General features: G+C 41.9%; 1 protein-coding gene across 3 annotated transcripts in view; it reads left to right on the forward strand.

Annotated features, from left to right (window-relative positions):
• Window positions 1–19,700, forward strand: part of syde2 (synapse defective Rho GTPase homolog 2) — a 53,360-nt gene extending 33,660 nt beyond the window's left edge. For 2 of the 3 annotated variants that reach the window (XM_023954337.1, XM_023954339.1), the window contains exons 5-8: window positions 5,073–5,199; window positions 11,011–11,192; window positions 12,006–12,237; window positions 16,070–19,700. In XM_023954337.1, the coding sequence (XP_023810105.1) occupies window positions 5,073–5,199; window positions 11,011–11,192; window positions 12,006–12,237; window positions 16,070–16,752 (1,224 nt within the window). In that variant the 3' untranslated portion in view covers window positions 16,753–19,700. Of the gene's footprint in view, window positions 1–5,072; window positions 5,200–11,010; window positions 11,193–12,005; window positions 12,238–15,129; window positions 15,183–16,069 lie in introns of all 3 variants that reach the window. The other variant, XM_023954338.1, reaches the window with a different exon arrangement.
• The last annotated feature ends 2,451 nt before the right edge of the window (window positions 19,701–22,151 follow it).

Consider the following 22,151-nt stretch of genomic DNA (forward strand, 5'->3'; position numbering starts at 1 on the left):
TTAGTCCGTCCTTAGCCTAGAAGTAAGTCTTTTTTCATAAATGTATTTATGATTTTTCCTTCCAGTTCAGTTAAAAATTTCAGCTTCTGGTATAAGAAATCCTTGACTCATGGTATCAGGGCACCACAATGAAGGCAGTTAAGACTGGTTCACAGTTTGAAAACTATTTAACGACAAATCTTCAGACCCGTGTTTCTTTGCCTCTTAAATCACCCAGTTTTTCCTGTCATTAACACGGGGATGTTGGTGTAGTACTAATGTTAGCACACGGGGTGTACACTGCAGTAGTACTTCTAAGTAATCCTGTAGTTGAGTTAGGAACTGTACTAATTTGAAAGACCTTCCAGGTTTTGACACTTGCAGAGTTTAAACAAGCTACTTTCCATCTATCCGTTTCCTAAACTGGCTTTGTTCCCAATCAGGGTCATGGGGTTGCCAGAGCCCATCCAGCTACTGTTGGGTAGATTGGGTACACCCATAGAAGGTATGTGTGAACGGGACCGAGTTAATGTGGTTTCACCTATAGAAAATGACTCTAAAAAAGATGTCAATTCAGTTGCCATTTTTTCACGATATGGACGCTGCCATGTTGGAATCAGAAATCATCATCATCAACATTTCTATGGCAATCCCTTTCACCAATCAGGAGTGAGCTTGTAGGAAGTGGACGCTCCTTCCACCTGAAATCGGGCTAGATGACATCTGCCATTCAAACGTTTCGATTATCTGACACAAGACCAGCTATTTTTATTGAGGCATCTGATTGGTCATTTTATAAATTGACTAACTTGCACTACAGCAAAAATATTTTCAATATTCGGATTAGCAAGAATATGTTAAAAAAAAAAGGTAGCGGAGCAAAAATGCTTATTCCATCATCCACATCCACATCCATCCATCCATCTTCCTCCGCTTATCCGGGACCGGGTCGCGGGGGCAGCAGACTGAGCAGAGATGCCCAGACTTCCCTCACCCCAGCCACTTCCTCCAGCTCCTCTGGGGGGACCCCGAGGCGTTCCCAGGCCAGCCGAGAGACGTAGTCTCTCCAGCGTGTCCTGGGTCTTCCCGGAGGCCTCCGCCCAGTGGGACATGCCCGGAACACCTCTCCAGGGAGGCGTCCAGGGGGCATCCGGACTAGATGCCCGAGCCACCTCAACTGGCTCCTTTCGATGTGGAGGAGAAGCGGTTCTACTCCGAGCTCCCCGCGGGTGACCGAGCTTCTCACCCTATCTCTAAGGGAGCGCCCAGCCACCCTACGGAGGAAGCTCATTTCAGCCGCTTGTATTCGGGACCTCGTTCTTTCGGTCATGACCCATAGCTCATGACCATATGTGAGTATTGGAACGTAGGTCGACCGGTAAATTGAGAGCTTTGCTTTTCGGCTCAGCTCTCTCTTCACCACAACGGACCGATAGAGCGACCGCATAACTACGCTTATTCTGACAAATAAAATGACTGAGTGATAGCTGTTTATTTCATAATAAAAGTCTGTGACGTTGAGTCAGCAGGTACTTCCTGTTTGGAATAAGGGGGGGGGGGGTCACTCAGTCCAGTTCTCAAATACAGCCAATGGTTACACCCTAGACAGTTTGCCAGTCCATCGCAGGGCAGCACACACACAACACATTCACCTAGCCGGGGCTCAATACGGCCGTCTCACTATGAGGCGAGAGTGCTAACCACTACACCACTGTGCAGCTTCAAGTTACCCAAACATTCCTGGTCAACAGCTAATACATTACATATTTAACTATTCATTATTTGTCCTATTAAGCCACTTTTGTTGTTTGGCTCATTTTACTTTGCTGTATTTCACCATTAGCTTCTGGCTGGCACTGCCTGGTCTGTTGCCCAGTAGCCGCAGCACATAAGTGGGAGCTCTTTTTTCTCTCCTAACAGCTGTTTCCTGCCTTGCACTTTGTTTTCCCTCAAAGGGGAGAAACTCCTTTTTTTCTGAATGGACTTGTTGTTTATTGTGCCCAGTGACTTCTGTTTAGTGGCACACAAAGCCAAATCCCTGCCTAATCTGTCGTGCTCTCTCCCTGGCGTGTGCGGTTTGGAAAACGCCACAGAGTGCAGTGAGGAGAGCTTACGAACTCCTGACCGAGTAGGACAGCGAGACATTACAGCGCTCCTACGCTGGAGAGGCCGGCGTGTGCGTGCGCATGCACGCAAGCAAGCGTATTCGCTTTGGAAGCGGACTCGACCTGCCATTCACAGCCCACTGACCTAACACGTTGCCAGAGCAACCACACCAGTTGGTCTGCTACGCCACATACCAGACAGACACATGTAGGAGAAATTATGGTTTGTCTGCAGTCAGACCTAATCCCAACATAACAAGGAAAGCCAGGGGGGCTGAGTTTCAGCTATCGAATGTCTCAGTGTCTTTAGGTCACACTCTAAAGGCTTAGGTAAAGAAACATGGATGGGTTACTGCTTTCATTTTTCATGCTCGGCCGTCACCTGGCTTTTAAGAGTTTGTGTTTATCCCAATCAGTCAAAAAGCGTATGATGCTTCAGCAATTATCTGAGAACATCTTACTTTTTTTTACTTTGGATAAAGATGGACTCACTTATTGAGCACGGGATTTTTTAATTCCTGTATTTTCTTATTATGTTGAGGTTCACGTAGCCAGATGTAAGCTGATACCAACATACTTTGGACAGATGTTACTGTCTAACTCACATTCTTTAGTCAGTTTGGGTCCTTCATGGTACTTTGTTGGACTTTTATTTGGGTTGTGTATCATTAGCGCTAATCCATATTTACAATTCATAAAAATTATTTATAGTCTCTACATCATAAATAGTAAAGTATTTCTTTAAAAAATACAAATTCTTAATCATAAACTTCACCAGGAGCTCTTATCAGAAATGTCTCCATAACACTTCAATACTTTGTAACACAGAGCTCCCTCACGATATGGCAGTTCACCTTTTTTAATGCAATTTTGGATGGGGTTTTTTCTCAGCACATTGTTTTTCTGCGTCCTAAGTGGCTAAAGACCACTGTCAATCAATTCCCCTCTGCGCTTTGTGCATGCGTTCAGCTTGCCAGACTTACAAAAGATTTTGATAGTTACCAGATCTTTGTTTCCATTCTATAATACTGGACTTATTATTCTACAAAGGTTTGAACTTTGAAGGTTTAAAAAAAAAAGAAAACTTTATGATGGTTGTTCCTAGTCATGACTAGACAAGCATGAAAAGGACCTTGCTTAAAAATGGACATGCAAGGAGATTGGACAGCCTGAATCATTTGGTGAACCCAGACACAGCAATGTGCTTACTAGAGCTCTTCTGTAGCTTCTCGATAGCACACATGCTAATTAACCTGACCCAAATTCGTATGTGGTTTATTAACACTAACACATTTGGGACTAAATGTATCTGATGCTAATGTGCATTTTTATGCTGATGATTAAGTTATTTTTTGCTGTGGATCAACTCTTGATCAGGCCATTGAATCCTTGCAGAAAGCCTTTGGTGCTGTCCAGCAATCTTTACTTCAACTAAAATTAGTTCTCAATGCTGATAAAACCAAGCTTATGTTGTTTTCTAATTGTAAGAAGATGCCTCATACAATTCCCACAGTGTCCACTCTTGAAAGAAACAACATAGAGGTGGTTCATGAGTATAAATACCTTGGTGTATTGATTGATGACTCCTCTCACTTTCAAACCTCATGTGGATAATCCTGTCAAGAAACAGAGACTAAAATTGAGTTTTTATTTTCGAAACAAGCTGTGTTTTTCGTTTGAAGTAAAGAAGCGACTTGTAGCTACGACTTTCCTCTCTGTGTTGGATTATGGAGACCTGTTTTACATGAATGCTTCAGCTCAATGTCTTCGAATGATTGACACGGTTTATCATTCTTCTCTGAGGTTCATTACTAACTGTAAAACAATGACACATCACTGTGAGTTGTATTCTCGAGTGGGTTGGCCTGCCCTGGCCATACGGAGGAGGATTCATTGGTACACTTTCATTTATAAGGCACTGCTTGGACTACTGCTGACCTCCTCTGTTCCTTACCGTCACAGAGAAGGGCTGATTCTTATTCTCTTCATTCACACGATCATGTGTTGCTCTCTGTTCCATTTGCCCGCACCGAACTGGGCAAAAAGGCTTTTGTCCACTCTGCATCTTATGCATGGAACATGTTGCAGAAGGACTGGAACTTGACAGAGTTGATTTCCTTGAATGCTTTTAAAGTTAAACTGAGAGGTCTCATGGCTGACTCCATAACATGCACTTGTTTTTCATAATCGGTTTGTTATTGCCTGTTATTTTGCTCTTTATATAATTTGCTCTTTATATAATTATGTAACTGTATTTTAGTCGCTGCTGCTGCTTGGCCAGGACTTCCTTGAAAAAGACTTTCCTGGTTAAAGAAAGGTTAAATAAAAATAAATAAAAAATCACACCTAAACATATTGATGACTGAATTTGCTGTACAACCAATCAGCAGAGGCAAACTGCAAAATTGCTAATTGCATTTGTGCAATTGCAGCATGTAGAATGAATGAGCATCAGAATATGAGTTTAGCTTTATTTAGCCTACATTGCTTTTAACTATTGAAAACTTGCCAACAGTTTTCAAACCAAACAGTTTTCCGATTGTGATGTTTTTACTTTAAATTTTGCTCTCAAATATTTGGTGAGTTTTATTCCCCAAAGGTTTTTAGCTTCATTAAAACATCATTCTCATGCACCAAATCCCTGAAAAGCCACAGTGGGTTAATATAAATTGATATAGGATCAGATTTCACCGTAACCTTAAAAGATTTGTAATGTTTGCAAAACTAACAAGTCACAAATAAATAGGAAACTCTGAGTATAATACATGGAAATCCTATTTTAATTTTTTGTTTTTAATGTTTTCATTGTTTTTTTAAGTATTAAAATGCCTTGAAAACACACCTGGAGTCAGTGTGAAAACCCCTTTGCCCTGTGCAGCTGGCTTTACGGATCACAGATGCAGAATGTGAATGCTGCGGTTGTTAACATGCTGACCCCACTGCCCGTTTGCATGACCTGCACGTGTGTCTTTGTATGTGTGACTGCAGGTGGTGGGTCTCTACCGCCTGTGCGGTTCTGCTGCTGTCAAGAAGGAGCTGCGTGAGGCGTTTGAACGAGACAGCCACGCTGTGGAGCTGAATGAGAGCGTGTACCCGGATATTAATGTCATCACAGGTAAGAACCTCACCTGCAGCAGGAAGCACAGGGCCAGGTGTTCCCCTCAGTTTAAACACACAGAGAAATTGCTTTTGTTAAAAAAATATTGTTTAGGAGGCTTTAGAGAGGTTGTTGCTGGTTGCTCCACATACTCATCACACCAACATTCCAGCTCTTTTCCACCAGAAAAGTATGAGAAGCAGCAAACCATCACATTACATTTCATCATTCTACTGTCAAGTCTAAAAACAAACTACCAATGAAACACTTTAAAATCCTTTTTTATGACTGTGCTTAGAATGAAATGTCTGATTTTCTTTAGTCAGAGCACCACATCCAGTTTGAGAACATCTTATATGCTACACAATTACCCATAATGCCTAGCAGATATTTTCACCTCCTATTAGCTTCATAGGTGGACACTTGCTTTTAAAGTTGAAGGAGATCCAGTGATAAAGGCTGAAGATGTTTTTCTCTTGACTCAAGGCATAGTAATAATTGAAATCAAATTACTCAACACAATCATAAATTAAACTTTATTCCAATAAAACAAATACAAAGCATTTAAACATGAATGAACTGACATATATAGAAAAAAGGCAAAGCAAACAGTAGAAGCAGCCTTTCCTCTTTTGGAGGAAAGTATTGATCCAATGGAGTGGACGACCTGTCTGAACTGGTGTGACCGGTGCAAATGGGTCAACAAATGTGCTCCCTGTGTGTGTGTGTATGTTGTTCTTAATAAAAGCATTCCAGCAGTCAACATATAGATCAATGCCTGAGGGGGGCAAAGGCCCACACATACTCTACCAGGTCAGGCCACGCCTCAGCCCACATTCAGGTCATTCTTTCTCCCTCAGGTTTGCGGTTGAGACATGCCGTCCTTTCATTTCGTCCAACAGCTCAATCTGAAGATGTGGGCATTGTCCGGAAAGCATTTAGATGCTTTCACTGCTTTTGCCTTCAAATGCAGCAGAAATGCAGCAGAAAAAGGACTTTTCAGTGTAACAGATGAGAAGGCCAGCAAAGCTGTAGCAAACGACTTGGGTCAGGATTTTTTTCCCCCGCCCACAAAAAAAAAAAAAGAAAAACAGGAGGAAGACCATGGAAACCCCTGGGCATTGTAGGAGCAGCTGTTGGTTTTAGGAAGAGGCCCCATATAGGCGTCGTCCTATCATGCTGGCTTTGATCGACGTGCATTTGCTTGGCAGGGCAAAGAACACAGTTAACAGTTGAGCGGGTTTGAAAAAAAAAAAGGGCCAGCAGCGGCGCGGGTTGTTGGTTTTTGCTGGCCGCCTACATTTGCACTGCGAAGCGAGGTTGCTGTGATGGATGGGGAAGCTGTTGAACATCTAACAGAGTTATTACAACAGCAGACCCACAACCAACACCTTCTATTAGCATTGAAAAGCTCATTTTTAGATCATTGAAGTATACAAACCTTTTCTTTCAAAATTGCTTGAGAGTTTTCACTCATTTTTGTTGCAATATTTTCCCAGAATACCAATTCCATCCTGTGATTCACCAACAAAACAAAGTTAGTACAGCCGACGTACAAGCTAAGAGGAGTGGAGTGTCACACGGCTAATTTAAAGCACAGGCAGTGAAAGGGATTACCCCAGAGGTCACAGTTCAACCCGAAGCTTGCAAAACACGCTCGGTGCATGGACCTAACATTGTTTCCAAGCCCTGATCTTTTGTTTCATATCGTCGTCCTACTTCAAATGTGGTTTTAACTTGATAATGAAAGCAAACAATGCTATCTTCATCAGCAACTGCTGATGTGGGTCAACAGAGTTTTTACCCACAACACGTGCTGCACAGAAAATAGACGATTTCTCCTAATCAGTCTTTTTTAAATTGTCTTTTATTCCTTTGTTCGGTATTTTTTTGCGTTGTCATGTTTCCAAGGAAGGTCACATGACCTCACAGCGATGGATGCAAGTGTTTGTGACGGTTTATCAAAAAATATTTTGTAGAGGAATGTGATGCTGTCGAGGCTTTGGATCCATATTTGCCCACAGCCAAGTGGGTCACAACGACCCGCTGGTATAGATTTCTGCCTGACCGGTCTTTTCCACTGCCCTGTGTTTCATGTTTTGCCCTCACACTCCTGACGCTTCTTCAGTGAAGACACGGAAAGTCATTAACAAGTGTGTCCCCCCCCCTCCTTTTTGTTGCCGAACAAACACAGATGCCATTTGGCTCACGCATGGACGATTAGCTGAACCCCGGGTCTGCGGGTGTCACTATATATTAAAGCCCAGGCCAGGAACCCAAAGCGAGCCGCCGGCCCTTCTGTGGGGAACCAGTGAGATCATTTCAGGCTGCATGAAAGTTGAAGCAAGCAGCACGTAAAGTCGAGTCACTTGACGGGGCCCGGACACACACCGGTCTTCTGCAGGCCCCCCGGTGCTGCGTGGGCGTGCTGGATGGCGGGGGGGGTGGGGGGGGTGGGGTGGGGTGCAGGACTGAGAACAAGCCCCTGTTTGTTCTCCAGGCGAAGGCCTGACTGCAGCACTGACAAGAGGAGTGACCCTTCGCTTTGTTTGAACAAGAGGTCAAAGGTAGAGCCGTGCCCCAGTGCATTATGTGCCTTGTAGTGTTTGGTGGCACATTTTGCTCCGTCTAAATAGTTCGATCGAGCCACCGTGGCTGGGATTTCGACACACAGAGCTGAGCGAGCCGCTCAAACGTGCACTCGGCGGGTGTTTGTCATCCTGGCTGTGAAGGATTGGGAGGCACCTGCAGGGGAAGCACACCTGTTCCCCCCACCTCCCAACACCTCCAGTGTGCGAGTAAGCACGTGTGCATCCCTCCTGGCTTTTCTGTATGAGCAGCCAGGACACAAAAGTAAACAACGCTGACTCATAGCAAGCTAATGATTTACACAAATAGCTGTGCCCAGTCACATACACAGACCAACCCTTTCTATTCAGAGAGCCCAAACATGTGGCTCATGTTATTCAAACTCCAAATCCAAACAGAAGAAATGGCTTGTTTGAGTTCAGCTTTAATGTAAAACAGTCCCGCTGTTGTTGGGTCTAGCTGCAGCTCGGTGAAGGTCAGAAAAGCTTCCAAGGACGACTTCACGCTCTGAAGAGAGGACAAGTGCAGCACAGTCTTTTGGAAAGACATGTGCAGAGATAAGGATGGAAACAGAAGGGCTGCTTCTTCTGCTAGTCGTCTTTTTTTGTTTTTGAAGTGTTTTGTTCATCTGATCTGAAGTTTTATTGTGATTCCTGAATGGTTTTGATCTCCAAATGTTAACACTTGGATTGCACGGCGGCACACACACAGTCACAATACTAATCTGAGAATTTGCAGCCCGACACTGAACTTCTTTCACACTCTAATCCAAAACTACAAAGCCTCTTATTCTCTCCTAGCGGTTAGAAAGGAAGGCCGGAAATGGGAGTTCGTCCTCACTCAAAACTAAAAAAAAATAAAAAGTTATTCATGTATTTTGAAGCATTCATTCAAAATAAAGTTCATTTTCTCAAGACCCTGACAGGTGATGGGCCTACAATGAGCTGAGAAACAGGCTGAATGGCATTAAGCCTTGGGCTCCTTTAAAAAGCAGAGCAGGGACTTAGAGGGATTAAAAAGTTAGCATGTTAAGGGGTGCCTAAGGAGATGTCTGTGGATTTAAACCCAACTGTGTTGTGGAAGGATAGAATTAGAAGGTTAGACAACGGAAAGGAACCAGCACAGGTGCAAAGGAGGCCATCCGCTAATGCAGAAGTGAGGAGTTCATATGCGTTTGTTTGAGGGTCACTATTTTAGACAGTTTTAGTGAGAACATCCTGACCTTGGTACTTTCGCTCAGAAGTTTTTTGTTTTGTTTTTGACTTTCAGTGATGCCGATGTGATGCATGTTAATGTTTGCTAAGGGGGGTTTTCTGAATGGAACCAGATTTAATGCCAACTTTAACGATTGGTCCCACATGCATCCGTCTTTATGGATAGTGTTCTTCTTCCTGAACACCTCTAAAGATGTAGCTTGGATGATTTCCAGCACTATTCTCCTCTGTGTCCAGTCTCAAAGGTGAATCCTCTTCATCTGTGCTCTGAAACACTGCAGGATGGTACAATCCAGTTACGTGACTGATCTCCTCGGGTAAAACCCGTTAGATAATTATCAGTTCATGGGATGTAGGAGTCTGGTGACCTTTTTGGTCATTTATTTTTTTAGGTTTTCTTGATGCCACTCATCAAATTAGTTTTTTTTTTTAAAGAATGGCATCATTTTAACTACTTTGATTTTCTGGTTCTTAACTACTTTTCTTTTAAATCATATAAAAAATAATTTTTTACATACTTTTTTCTATTTTGTTTATAACCTGATTCCAGGTTGTTTATGGTTCATTTCATTTCTTTAAAATTGTCTTTAAATCTTCTATTTTAGGCTTGTTTTTGTTAGACTGATATTGAAAGAAGCAAATGTGCCGTGTTTAGTTCAGAAGACAGAAATTTCCAGTCATCCATCTATCTTCATCGACTACTCCCGCGTGACAGAGGTCTTCAACATTGGCCACCCTATTGAGAAAACTTATTTCAGCTGCTAATACTGTGGTCACTCGTTTGCAGAGTTTTTGCGATAATTATCTTTCCTGGCACGCTGTGTTCTGCATTCCGATTAGCTGTAGACTGCTGCAGATTGATTAATCCACGCCTGGTCTCCTAAGTAGAATGCGTTCACTTTGCCAAATCTACATAAATCTTCGATCGGGAACAGATCCTTGGTTTCCGTCTACAATACTGGCCTTATTTTTCTAAGAATGTTTGGACTTTGAGAGAGAAAACGAGAGAGAAAAGTAGGAAAATGTTCATGTCGATCTGAGAAAAATGTATAAAGCGTTGTTAGCAGCTTTACCGTCCTAAAACACCTGTAATTATTGTAAAAATAAAGTAACATAAATCTTGGATCTTATTCATTTGGTTGTGAACATAGGTGAGGGTGGGAACATAAACCAGTGACCAGTAACCTTTCTGTTCCTTTTTCCCAACAATGGTTGGATACAGTCAATGCAGTTTCTACACTTGCCAGTCTCACACTCCGTCTTTCCCCTTACTAGTGAACCCCAAGATACTTAAGCTCCTCCTCTTGAGGCAGGAACTCTCCACTGGAGGAAAACCAGTGGAGAACCGTAGTTTCAACTAGGGGGTTATTTCAGCTGATTCCCTCTAAACTGCAAACTGTCCCAGTGCATCCTGAAGGAAAACATTATCTGTATAAAGCAGGGGTGAAATCCTGACATCCCCAAATTAAACCGCCTCCAAATTCTACAGATCAGATAAATAATCTTAAGGGTTTCAGTTTTCATGGAATTGAGTGTCTTCTTACTTTTTGTTGGACAGGTGTGCATTACTTTGGAGTGCACCCAATATTGCTAATTACACATCCCGCAGCCTTCTCTGAAAGCTGATCTGGCTTCATGCAGAGGGCAGAAAAAGAGCAGACGCTCTTCACAAGGAGCTGTCACGCTGACATGAAGCTTTTTTTTTAATCCCCCTTCTTTACTTTTGGTGAAAAGATACACTGGGATTTCAGAGACTGCAGACAAGTTGAGTGTGTGTTTTTTTTCTTTTGTCTGCACTGTGGGAGGCTAAAGTCACAGGTGCGACGGTGCTGCCGGAGACGTCGAGCCGCCTGGCGCTCTTGGCTACCGACCTGCGTCTGACTCATTTAGTTGTCTTGGCAGACGCCACAGGAAGTACTAAAGGTTGAAGCCAAAAGACTGATGCAGGATCGTTCTCTATTCTAAGGTGTGACACAGCATCACTCCTGCCCTACTCAGTAATTGTGTGTTCTCTCCAACACTGCAGGAGTACTGAAGGACTACCTGCGTGAGCTGCCCTTCCCCCTGATAAACAAGCCTCTGTACGAAGCCGTGCTGGAGTCCATGGCCACCAAGCCGCTGAAGATGGGAGCAGCGGGCTGCGAGATCGAGCAGGCCGACTCAGAGCACACCGTCAGCCTACTGGAGCACCTGCCGGAGGTGGAGAGGGTGAGGAAGTGATGGAAGACTAAATTACCGTCAGAACGGGCTGAGCGTGGCCTGGATGAGGGTGATGCTAAAGTCGAGGATTAGTGCTGCTTGAGTGGAAGTGCGTAGGGTTTTAGTTGGGAGTGATAATTGTGGTGCTGTCCAGTCTGAAAATCTCTCAGGCTCTCATTTTCACTGACGTACTTTTAAGACAAACAGGAAAATCTGCAAACTAAAGCTACTTTACAAACACCTACTGCTTGTGGATTTGATGCCTTAGACGCATGCAGCCACACAAGGGTCGACCCACAGCGGGGCTGCAGGTATTTGGGTCGGTGGATCGTAAACCTGCTGTTCCCTTGAGGTACACCAGTCGTTAGTAAGGTAAAGGAGTACCGCAGGACTGTTGTTTAAGTATTTGCTAAGACCTGTCGCTTGCAACATAGCTGGAGAAAAAATGGGCATGAACATCTTTACAGGCTCAATGAGTTGTCTACAATCTTTACAATTCATTCAGACCACATTCCCATTTTTCACCAATAGACAGCCCTTTCCATCCCTAAAGGGAATAGTTCCAAAGGCATAAGGTCATGCTGCTGTTTGTCTCACTTTAATGGAATAATATTAACACATTGCCATATTAAGCCTTCAACAGTTTCCTGCACTGTTGTCCCTTATAACAAAAATACGTGAAATCTGTATATTTTGACCAAAAAATCCCTCCTCTTGATGTTGCATAACATGTTTCTTTATGCGACTGCAGGAGGATCTTCTGCAGCTACTAATCATGGTAATGACATGTCTTTTTTTTGTGTTCGTGTGTGTCTGTCTCAGATGACTCTGCGGACGCTTCTCAACCACTTGAAGCGTGTGGCGTCCCACCAAGACGTGAACAAGATGACGTGCCAGAACCTGGCCGTGTGTTTCGGCCCAGTTCTGCTCAGCCAACGTCAGGAGGCGTCCTGCCACACCAACCGCGTTTTCATCGACTCGGAGGAGCTGGCGAGCGCTTTGCACTTCAAAAAACACATCGAAGTATTGCACTACCTGCTGCAGCTCTGGCCAGGTAAATGTTTTTTTTTTTTGTGTCACTGCAGTCGAGTCATGCGCCGTTTCTTTAAATGGGTCTGCGGTCCAGCTCCACAAAGGACCGCTAAGGGCTGCTTTGATCCTTGAGGTTGTAGTTAGGCACAAGATCAGCAAGATGGCCGCCATCTGTTAGCTCCCCAGAGATGAGCCTCACACCACAAATGTTTGATGATGGCGGTTCCAGCCAAAGCCTCAACGTAAACCAAATGCAGGAGGCGTGGCTCTCCTGTCCTGAGATAGGTGACTCACTGAGTCCACGCTGTGCTGGTCATCTGTGTGCACGGCTACCATGAGACAGAAAGCAGACCAATACAGATGAAGAGGATTGATCACTGCAATTTTCTTCACAGCTTCTCATCTTCCAGGCCTTAGTTTTTTATTATTTTTAGTAAATCCAACCTTTAAAAGAGACTTTATCTCATTTAAACAAACGCCGTCTGAGGCTCCCCTGCGACTTCATCCACAGCTCCTCACTCTGGTCAGGTCTCTAAATTTAACTGCAGCGTTCAACTCCCACTCTGGACCAGTTCTGTGCAAACCGCATTAGAAAAAAAAAAGCAACCACTGCAGAAAAAACAGAAGTTATTTTCAAACTCCACAGGACCCATTTCTTTTTCTGCCCTCTCACTGCCTGTAATGATGCCGGCCAAGCTTTCCTTCCAGGTCCAGACCTTTTCTTTACACCCTTAGTGGCACCTTCATCCCGTCTTCCTCACACAGCGCTGGACTGCCGGACTATAATTAAAGACATTCCACTCTTAACCTTGCCCTGCAGCCCCCAGAGCTTCACCCTAACATTTCACAATCATTATGGGATATTTTCAGCCCTCACTTCACTCCTTCTCACTCACATACCAAGCCCCACAATGCATTGTTTCTCAGCCACACACCTTGGACATCCGAGGACTGCTGGAGGAAAGAAAAACAGACACTGTCTGCAGGAAGTGTGTCAAAGACGCCAGAAGAGTTGGCAGTTTTGGTCTTATTTTGGATAAGCTATTATATAAAAGGAAACTAACTGCAAGTTTTAAAATCCATTTTTGACAGGGTTTGCTGTTTTTAGAAGCATGGAGATGTGTAGAATGTGGAGGATTAAAAGAAAACACAGAAAAATATCATTTTAAGTGTTGAATGAGGGTTTATGATCAGCAGTTATGGATGCTGCATTTCCTAGCTTAGAAGAAAAGCAGTAGACTTCAGAAACTTTAATCTGATGCAAGCAAACGAGAGGGCAAAAACACTGAACACACAGTGGAATTGCATGTACATTAGCAACTAGTGATACCTAAATGTTTCCAAAGCTATTCATTCATCACAAAGACAAAAATGATGAACCCAAACCAATGAGCAGCAGGTGAGAATAGTGCAAAAGTGGAACAAGTGGCAGCAAAAACAAGCAGATGTCAGGCTGCTGTGTCTGAATTCCCTCCCTATTTCCTCCATTAGATTTCTATGCAATTCAGAATTGTGTACTACTTTTCTTTTTTTTAAATGGCAAATATAACATCATCCATTTGCTGAAGTAAATACCCAAAACATTAACATTTTACAAAGAATATTTATGAATATGCTTTGTTCTAATGATGAAAACTTGGTAATTTATAAAAAATAAATGTAAATCCATTTTGTTTTATGGAAAAATTATTCAAGCGCAATGCATTGTGGTTTATAGTCGTTAATCAAGTGAGCCTCGATCCACACTATTTCTTTTTTGCAAAGTATTCTGGGAAATTTCCAAGGCATTGGACTTTGGAAGTGGGGATTCGGACACCTAAACAAAATAGCGAACACGCTAAATAGTGAATAGTGAAAGGAAAACCAACAATGAGCTATACTGATTTAAGAAAACATTTTAAAGTTAAAAAACTTAAACCTCCACTTAAACCTGATGCAGTACAAACTACGTGTACATTTATCTAAAGTTGTACAAAACGGGTACATTTGTTCTCGGAGTAGTTTTTTCTGTACCATACTTTAACTTTTACTTCAGTGGATTTATTTTAATAAACCTGTACTGTGTTTCAGTTACAATAGACGACCCATAAGTGCATAAAAAGGTGAAATTGGTACGGGCCGGTGTGAAACTAGTCAGTGTTTTACAGTAAAACCACACGCTATGCATCAGTGCAACGAAGTTTAGCTGAAATGTGAACAGATGTTTAAAGAAGCAATGATCTGGTGTGTAATGTTTGTAAATCAGCAGTAATGTGTGGGTTTACTGGGAAAACAAAAGGCTGCATTGTTGCATATTAGTGAGAAGCATCCATGTGTTTTTAGCCCAACAAGTACTTGTAAAATGGCCGGAAACAGTCGGAAGTTCATCTTATTTATTTATGATACGATTTCAGCTTCTGCAAATAAGTTTTAGGCTGTAAACACAAGTCAGTAACAGTTACATAACACTGTAAGGAGAATAAATGTATATTTAAAAAAGTGTGTTTTGTCAAAACACATGACTTAACCTGGCTTCTATGTCTTTATTCCTGCCATCGGTGAATAATGTCTGTAATGAAATAACACTTAAGTAACACTCTCTGTGAACTGAGGATCACTTCTGTTTGTTTCAACTAATGATTCCTGGAGTCTGTAGCCTCAGGCAGGCTGGAAGGTGTGCAAACACTGCACATAAAAACCACATCAGTGATGAACTGACTGAACATGAGCCAACGACTCCGTATTCATCTCAGCCCTGAGTGAAAATGTGCCATTTGGAGAAAGCTCATACAGAATCTCTAAAGGTTATGCTTTAGCAGATTAAAAAGACTCCATATAAATGTGGTTTGCTTTTTATGTTCTTTTTGAGCGTGATTTATTGCCTTAACCGTTTTTTTTTTGTGGTTTTTTTATGCCCCCCCCCCCTCCATTCCAGTAAGGGAGATCTGACAGGGACAAGCGTAGGTACACAGAGATGAAGGCACGCAGGTAACAGGACTGTGCTGGAGTGCTCCGTTTCCCTTTCCACTGCTCAGTCAGATTCTATAACCACCAATCAGGCTTTCCCTTAAACAAATGTTTGCAGAGAAACAAAGATGGCAGCAAATCCCTCTCTCTGTGCGGTGGTGTGAAGTAGGAGAGCTTCTGCATCGGCATGTCCATTCACCTCATGATCCTGCAGCTTCATTTAGAGGAAAAAAAAACAGACTTTTCCTGTGACCGCATGTTTGGTCATGACTCGCGGAAATGAAAAATGTGGCATAAATATTCAACATTTATATGTATGTATCCATTGCTTTGTTATAGTAATTAGTTACATTTCCTCACTACTGAATCCAAAAAATAACTAGTAGCTCAATTACTCTTTAATGAAAGTAACTAGATAAATATTTGCGTTACTGTTAGTCAAAATTTTCATTATTTCTTTAATCAATTTTCACAAATAAGTTTAACAAGAAGGATGGAAACGTACTTCAATATAACCTTAAATAGTCACTACATATCAACAGGCAACTGGACAAGTAAATTACTGGAAGTCATTTGTCCAAGCAAACATGCAAATAACATAACGTTCATGTGTATTGTTGTGAAGTTAAATAACTGGTGTGGAATACTGAGTTTAGGTGACCCCCGTGACCTTCAGATAACAGAGACATCACTTAAAGCATTTTTTCTAACTGAATGAATAAAACTAACTTGATCAGATGCTGACTGCTTGGTTGTTGGGCAGAGGATTTGCTTTAAAGCTCCGTTGTGTTCAGACACCTTCGTTTGAAACCTTCAATTTTTATTATAACTCCCTTTAACGTGTTTCTGTTTATAGCGTAGTTATATGTAATTAATAATTTCTCTCTGCTGTCTTGTTTTTTCTCCAGTCGTGGATGCTCTTGACCCTGCAGTCTCCGCCGCTCCTGCGGTTTCTGACCTGCTGTCAGCTCCTCCTTTGCGGCGGAGAAAAGAGCGCCCCCAGGTTCTAAATCTCACCGAAGCGGAGATGGCGGGCGTTCTACGGCCCAAACCGGGACGACTCGACAGCCCGAGCAACCGCTACGCCGGTGACTGGAGCGGCTGTGGGGAGAGCTACTTCCCCTCGGAAATGCAGTTGCCTCCTAATAAAGAGGAGGCGGACTACGATGACGTACCCTCTGAGGACGTGGAGGAGGCGGAGGAGGTCCAAGAAAAACAGGAGGAAGCAGTAGAGGAAGACCAAGAGGAGAACATCTCGAAGGAGCCACTTCAGAGAGAAGAAGAGGTCACAAAGGAGGAGGAAACAGTGAGAGGAGAGGAGAATGAGGAGAAGGAGGGAGAGGATGAAGGCTCAAACAAGAGGCAGCCATTAAAGGAGGAGGAGCAGAGGCTAGAGGAGAGGTTGTACAGCCACATCCTGCCACCCCGGCTGCCTAAGGAGCACGCCTACCAGGCGTACATGAAAATCCAGGACATCAGTCCTGTGCTGAACAACAGGGTGAACCTGAGAGACCTGCAGGAGAGCATCGACACCCTGATAGGAAACCTGGAGCGAGAGCTCAACAAGAACAAACTCAATTTTGGATACTGACTCCCACACCGTCACGCACACAGCATATCCACTCCTGAAGCCTGATGAGGTCTGGGCAGATCTTCACCCAATCTAGGTGCTTCTGAACAGAGCCACACTGTTTCCATGGTAATCCGTGGCAGTGCGACATGCGTTGCTGCTGTGAAAACCTACAAGATGAGATGACAAGAATGAAAAATGGGGTTTTTGTTCCTAAACCACAGACATTCCGTTATTTTTATCCTTGGCTGTCTTCACGTTGTTGTTGATTTGCGTCAGTGCAGCTTTGTGCTCCTTCTTGTTATTGTTGCTTCTCTTCTTATTAGAAGAACCCATTGACCCTCTGGGGGTTTAAAAGGTGCCTTAATTTTGTGAAGGTGGTACGTTCAAAGGAAAATCCACTCTGAAACTAAATGTGTCACCCTCCTGTGAGTAATAGAAAACCAAAGGGCTTCCGAAGAGCTCCGCTTATTGATCTTTTTCCAAGTAGGAATTCAAAGTCAGTGCCGTTTTCTTCTATTAAACTGAGCGTTGCGTTGTTTTGTAATATTCAACATTTATTGTCACACGTTTGTGCTTTCGCCTGTTACAAAAGGAGGAAACCTAACATTCAGGACATTTTAACTCTGCAAAAACAATAAGCAGAGAAATCTCCAGACATTCTTGTCAGCTTGTTCTGGTTATGACGCCAAACGTTCCGATAGTGAATGAACCAATGCTTTGTTTTTGTTGGGTTTCATTTAATCCATTTTTTGAGCAATTTGATCTTTTTATTTAAAAGAATAATGAGAAATGCCAACACTAAATAAAAAAACAAAGGATTTTTGTTGTAATTTAAGACGACACCAAAGTAAAATGGAGCCAACTTGCTTGTTTAATGAGCAGTACAGTCAGTACTTGGTAATCCAGCCTGGTACTTCTGTCTTCTAACACGTGTAAAGTGTTCCGTTTAGCTCAGTGCTCCCTTGTTTTTGCAGGAGTTGTGTTTTAAAAAATAACCTACGCCAGGCGAAAACCAAGAAGTACGATTCTAGATGTTTTAATGCTATAAAACTCCTTACCACACATATCAGACATTTTTCTCAGACAGACTTCAGAATGTTATCTTTTCTCCATCTAGTTGAAACCCTCAAAGTTCAAACTTTTGAATAAAATTAAGTAAAAAGCATCTGCTTGCTATCAAAGATTTATGTCAATTTGACAAACTGAAGGCATTCTGTTTGGGAGACACAGCATAGAGGCGATTGATTGACAGTGGTCTACAGCCAATTAGGATGCAGAACACAATGCACTAAATAGATAAAAAAAAAAAAACAAATTGCACAAATAAACCTGCGAAAGGTGAACTGCGACATAGCGAGGGACTACTTTACACATTTCAAGTGGTTTGCTTTCTGATTCCTCATCCTCTATTCAATTTTCCTTTGTTTTTCTTTACATATTAACATAATTCTGGATTCTTGTGGAAATATAATAAACTAGCTGTCCTTCCTGTTTTCCACAGTCCACCACCTGATTAACAAACAGAATAGAGGAACTAAAGTAAAGGTTGTAGAGGTCAGGTACCCATGCTGCTATTCCTCTACTGTTTCCTCACACATCATTCAACCAGGTGTTGACTGTGACCTGCCAAGACTTTGGGCGGATTTTTCTTTCAGGGTGGATTTCCTTTTTGAGGCAGTGGAGAGCTTTTCTATTAAGTTTAAAAATGAAATATTGTACAACAAAAATGCACTTATTTGGCAGATAATTCTTTTAGAGAGTTACTTTAGTGGAAGCGATAAACTGAAGTTTTGCTCTGATGTCCACATTCAAATAGAAACAATTGAAACCTCCTATAAAGCATGAGATTTTTGCTTTGTCCATTGTTTTTTTACAGTGATGTGACGACGAGCCGCGGCATTAGCACCTGTGAAAAAGTTGATGTAAACTGAAAAGCTTAAGTTGCATTGAGTATTTTCTTTTGGATAAATTCACTCCTTCAGTTTCCTCTTCAAAGGCAATGAGAATACTAAAAAATTGGAATTTATGTTCGTCAAGGAGTTAAGCTGAGCTAATTGAGATAAAGGATCGATTAACTGAGCATAGCTTGGTAAGGAACAAAGAGAAGAAATCTAAACAAAACAACAAAAAATAATTTGCACAAACAATCGGTATATAGATTTAAAAAAAAACACGAGTATAATCATCAGTTCTTGTTTAAAAACATTGAAGCACACCCTTTACCCTGTGCTACAATAAGTTAGCTCAAATGTGGGATTACTCTTCTCATGTACAGTAAGAAAAAATAAGCTAGAGGTTCCAACATTTCACCAACATTCAAAACAGTGAAACACAAAATGTGAAGCGCATTTGATTTGTATCTAAGCGAGCGCCTCACTGAGGTACTTTCACTTAGCTAGCTGCCTAAATCGACAAAGGATGTTTTCAGGCGTTCCAGGGATTCAGATTGATCAGTATTTAACCCTATATGTATATGGATGTAACTATATATATATTTATATATATATATATATATATATATAAATGTATTCGGAGTATATTACTTTTACCGCTACAATTTCAGTCGGTGTTTTTTAATTTGTAAAGACTAAAGTGTTGACTTGTAGCATTAGTGGCTTGTCTGAACACATGTTGTTGTGCTGAACTAAACGTACACCTTTAGTTGTAAAAAAAAAAATACGATAACCGTGCTGTTTCAGAAAAAAAAGTGATATTTTTGTTATACTGTGTACATATTGGACATGGTTTTGTGTCTCTGGTGGACTCAGCCATGTTTCTGACTTTTGGTGTGTGCGTGTGTGTGTTTTTTTAAGGTACTGAACGTTGCATGGTCAAAAGCTTTATGGACCTAAGCAAGGCTCTACTCATCTGCCTTTGTGTTTCATATTTATGTGTAAAATAAGACTATTTTGTAATGTATGCTCCTTTGTTCAACCCCTCGTTCCTTCAATAAAGAGATGAATGCATTTTTTAAGGCTTTGTGTTTTGTAAAATATAGAAATGATATGATAATACTTTTGTGGTGACATGATACTGCGTGGTTTTTAAAAGCTTTATTCAAAATACTAAAATTGGGAAAAATAAAAAGTTATCATCATAATTCTCTGTATAGATCTAAAACTTAACCTCTAACCTTACATTTTTATATACACTACTCACCTTAAGTTAGGGTTATAGTGCAACACTGCTTGTTTCACTTCACAGATTTTCAGGATAGGGAAGCAACCTCAGAAACCAAGAAACCTCATTTTGTGTTTCCTCATAATGGTCTCACTGTGTACAGTGTCTCTCTTGTTGGTGCCAAAACAAAAACAAAAAGGTAAAAGAAAAACCTTTTCAGTGGAGCGTCTATTTTAACATTCTGTGGCTATCAAAATCGAATTTTGCCAGTAAGTCGTTCCCAGTTTATCATACAAACAGCCACGAACACACAATGTCACTTAACTGAAGAGCAGCGCCACATGGTCATAGTGCACCTTCGGGTTGGTAGTAGGAAGTCAGGTGTTACAGGTGAACTTGGTGAGTCTCAAAGTGGCATCAGCACACTTGCATCAAAACACAGAACTACTGGGAGAGTTTGTGATGGACTCAGGAGGGGACAGACCCCAACCATGACCGGTAAAAAAGGACCTTAGTACTCAGGCATGGGTTAGCAAACACCACACAGCTGTAGGCCCATTTACCATATGAGAGGGGTACCGGGGTTTCCAGAAAAACCATTTGAAACCAACTCCACCGCTCTGACTTGATGCAAGACGACCGTTGCAGGGGACTCCACTGACACCAAGATACAACCGTGAACACTTGTAGAAGACCATGTAACCTGGACAACGCAGCAATGATCTACTGTCCTGTTCGCTAAAAAGAGTCAGGTCACATCGCACAGAAATCTTCATCATCGTTGCTGGAGAAGGCGAGGTGAGCAATACGCTGAGTTTAAGTGAAGGAGGTGCAAGAGTCCGGGCAGGCATCACCAGTTAGCCAAAAAAAACACATTTTGGTTCTTGTAGGTTGCCCAGTCACTGCAGGTTCTTACCTCGGAGACACCAACCATCATCATCCCCCAATCCACCAGCACACCGCCAACTTTCTGTTCATGGATGATAATGCTCCACCACATGTTGTCAGAATTGTCACAGCTCGACTTCAGAAAGTGAAAGTGTCTCATATGGTTTGACCAATAATGTCCGCTGACCTGAACCCCATAGAGCACATCTGTGACCAGCTGAAGCAGAGAACGGAGGATTGTACCCCGCTACCAAGTGATCCGGCTGAACTACATGTAGCACTTGTTGAAGAGTGGAACACATTGCCTCAGAACAACATCATGAGGCGGTAAGGAGCATCAGATGTCACCGTCAAGCTGTCATTGCAGAAAATGGTGGAGATCCCCGCCATTTACGTGGTCAATTTTTGATTTTTGGGGTTGTTTTTATTATTAAATTTTGAGGTAAAAAGAATCAAACTAGTCAAAATGTTGTTTCTTCTCAGTCATTATTAGTAATGTTAACGAGAAACTTACCGGTAAATGTATTTCAATAAAATTTAGAACAAATCATAGAAGCATACATGTAAATAACAAAATACCTAATTTATGGTGTGTAGTCTAGATCTTTCTTGCAATGTATGGACCCCTTGGTTTTATCTTAGTCCATACTAAAGATGCAAAAACAAAAAAGTGATATAAATACTTGTTTTTGTATTTCCTTCTTTGACCTCTAGAGGAAAATTTAACCTGTGACACAAAAAGCCCTGTTTTACAACATACAAGCATCATTCCTGAAGCAGCAGCAGCAGAAGAAAATACTTTGAGAAAAGTAAGAAGCTGCAAGAAATACAGAAATATTTACAGTTGATGGAGGAGCAACTATATTTGTGTTGATGTGCAAAGAGAAACCTCTAAAAAGCGTAACAAGTTATTTTCTTTGGTACCCATCCATATCAGCTGTTTCCCTCTGAGTGATGGACAGTTCCAATTATTTTGCTAAAACTGGAGATAATTTTATGGTTTCATTTGTTTGTTGTTGTCTAAATGCCAGCTAAAATAGTCCTAAATGAGAGGGTGTCAAAAGTCACCCATAACCTTAACAAGTGTCCTTCTTTTTAAAACCAAAGAACAGAAACTTTGTTCCCACAGTCGGTGGCAGTGATTACACAGCTGCCAAAGGAAAAACGACATTCCTGTAGAAAAGAAATAAGTCGGAAAATTACAGCTTTTGGTGCTTTGGTTAGAGTCCTTATAATTCCGCACACAATACAAGCCTGGAGTTCATTCATAAAAAGTGAACTCTCAAACACATGGCTGGTGTTCTGCATGGCAGACACTGTTATTCAAATGATTCAGCACTGCAACCACAGCTTCCCAAACACCTCTGAATACAGCCTTTGTATGGTTCAGAAGTCAAAAGGAAAACATC

Source organism: Oryzias latipes, chromosome 4 (assembly GCF_002234675.1).
Source record: "Oryzias latipes chromosome 4, ASM223467v1".
NCBI classification, from domain to species: Eukaryota; Metazoa; Chordata; class Actinopteri; order Beloniformes; family Adrianichthyidae; genus Oryzias; species Oryzias latipes.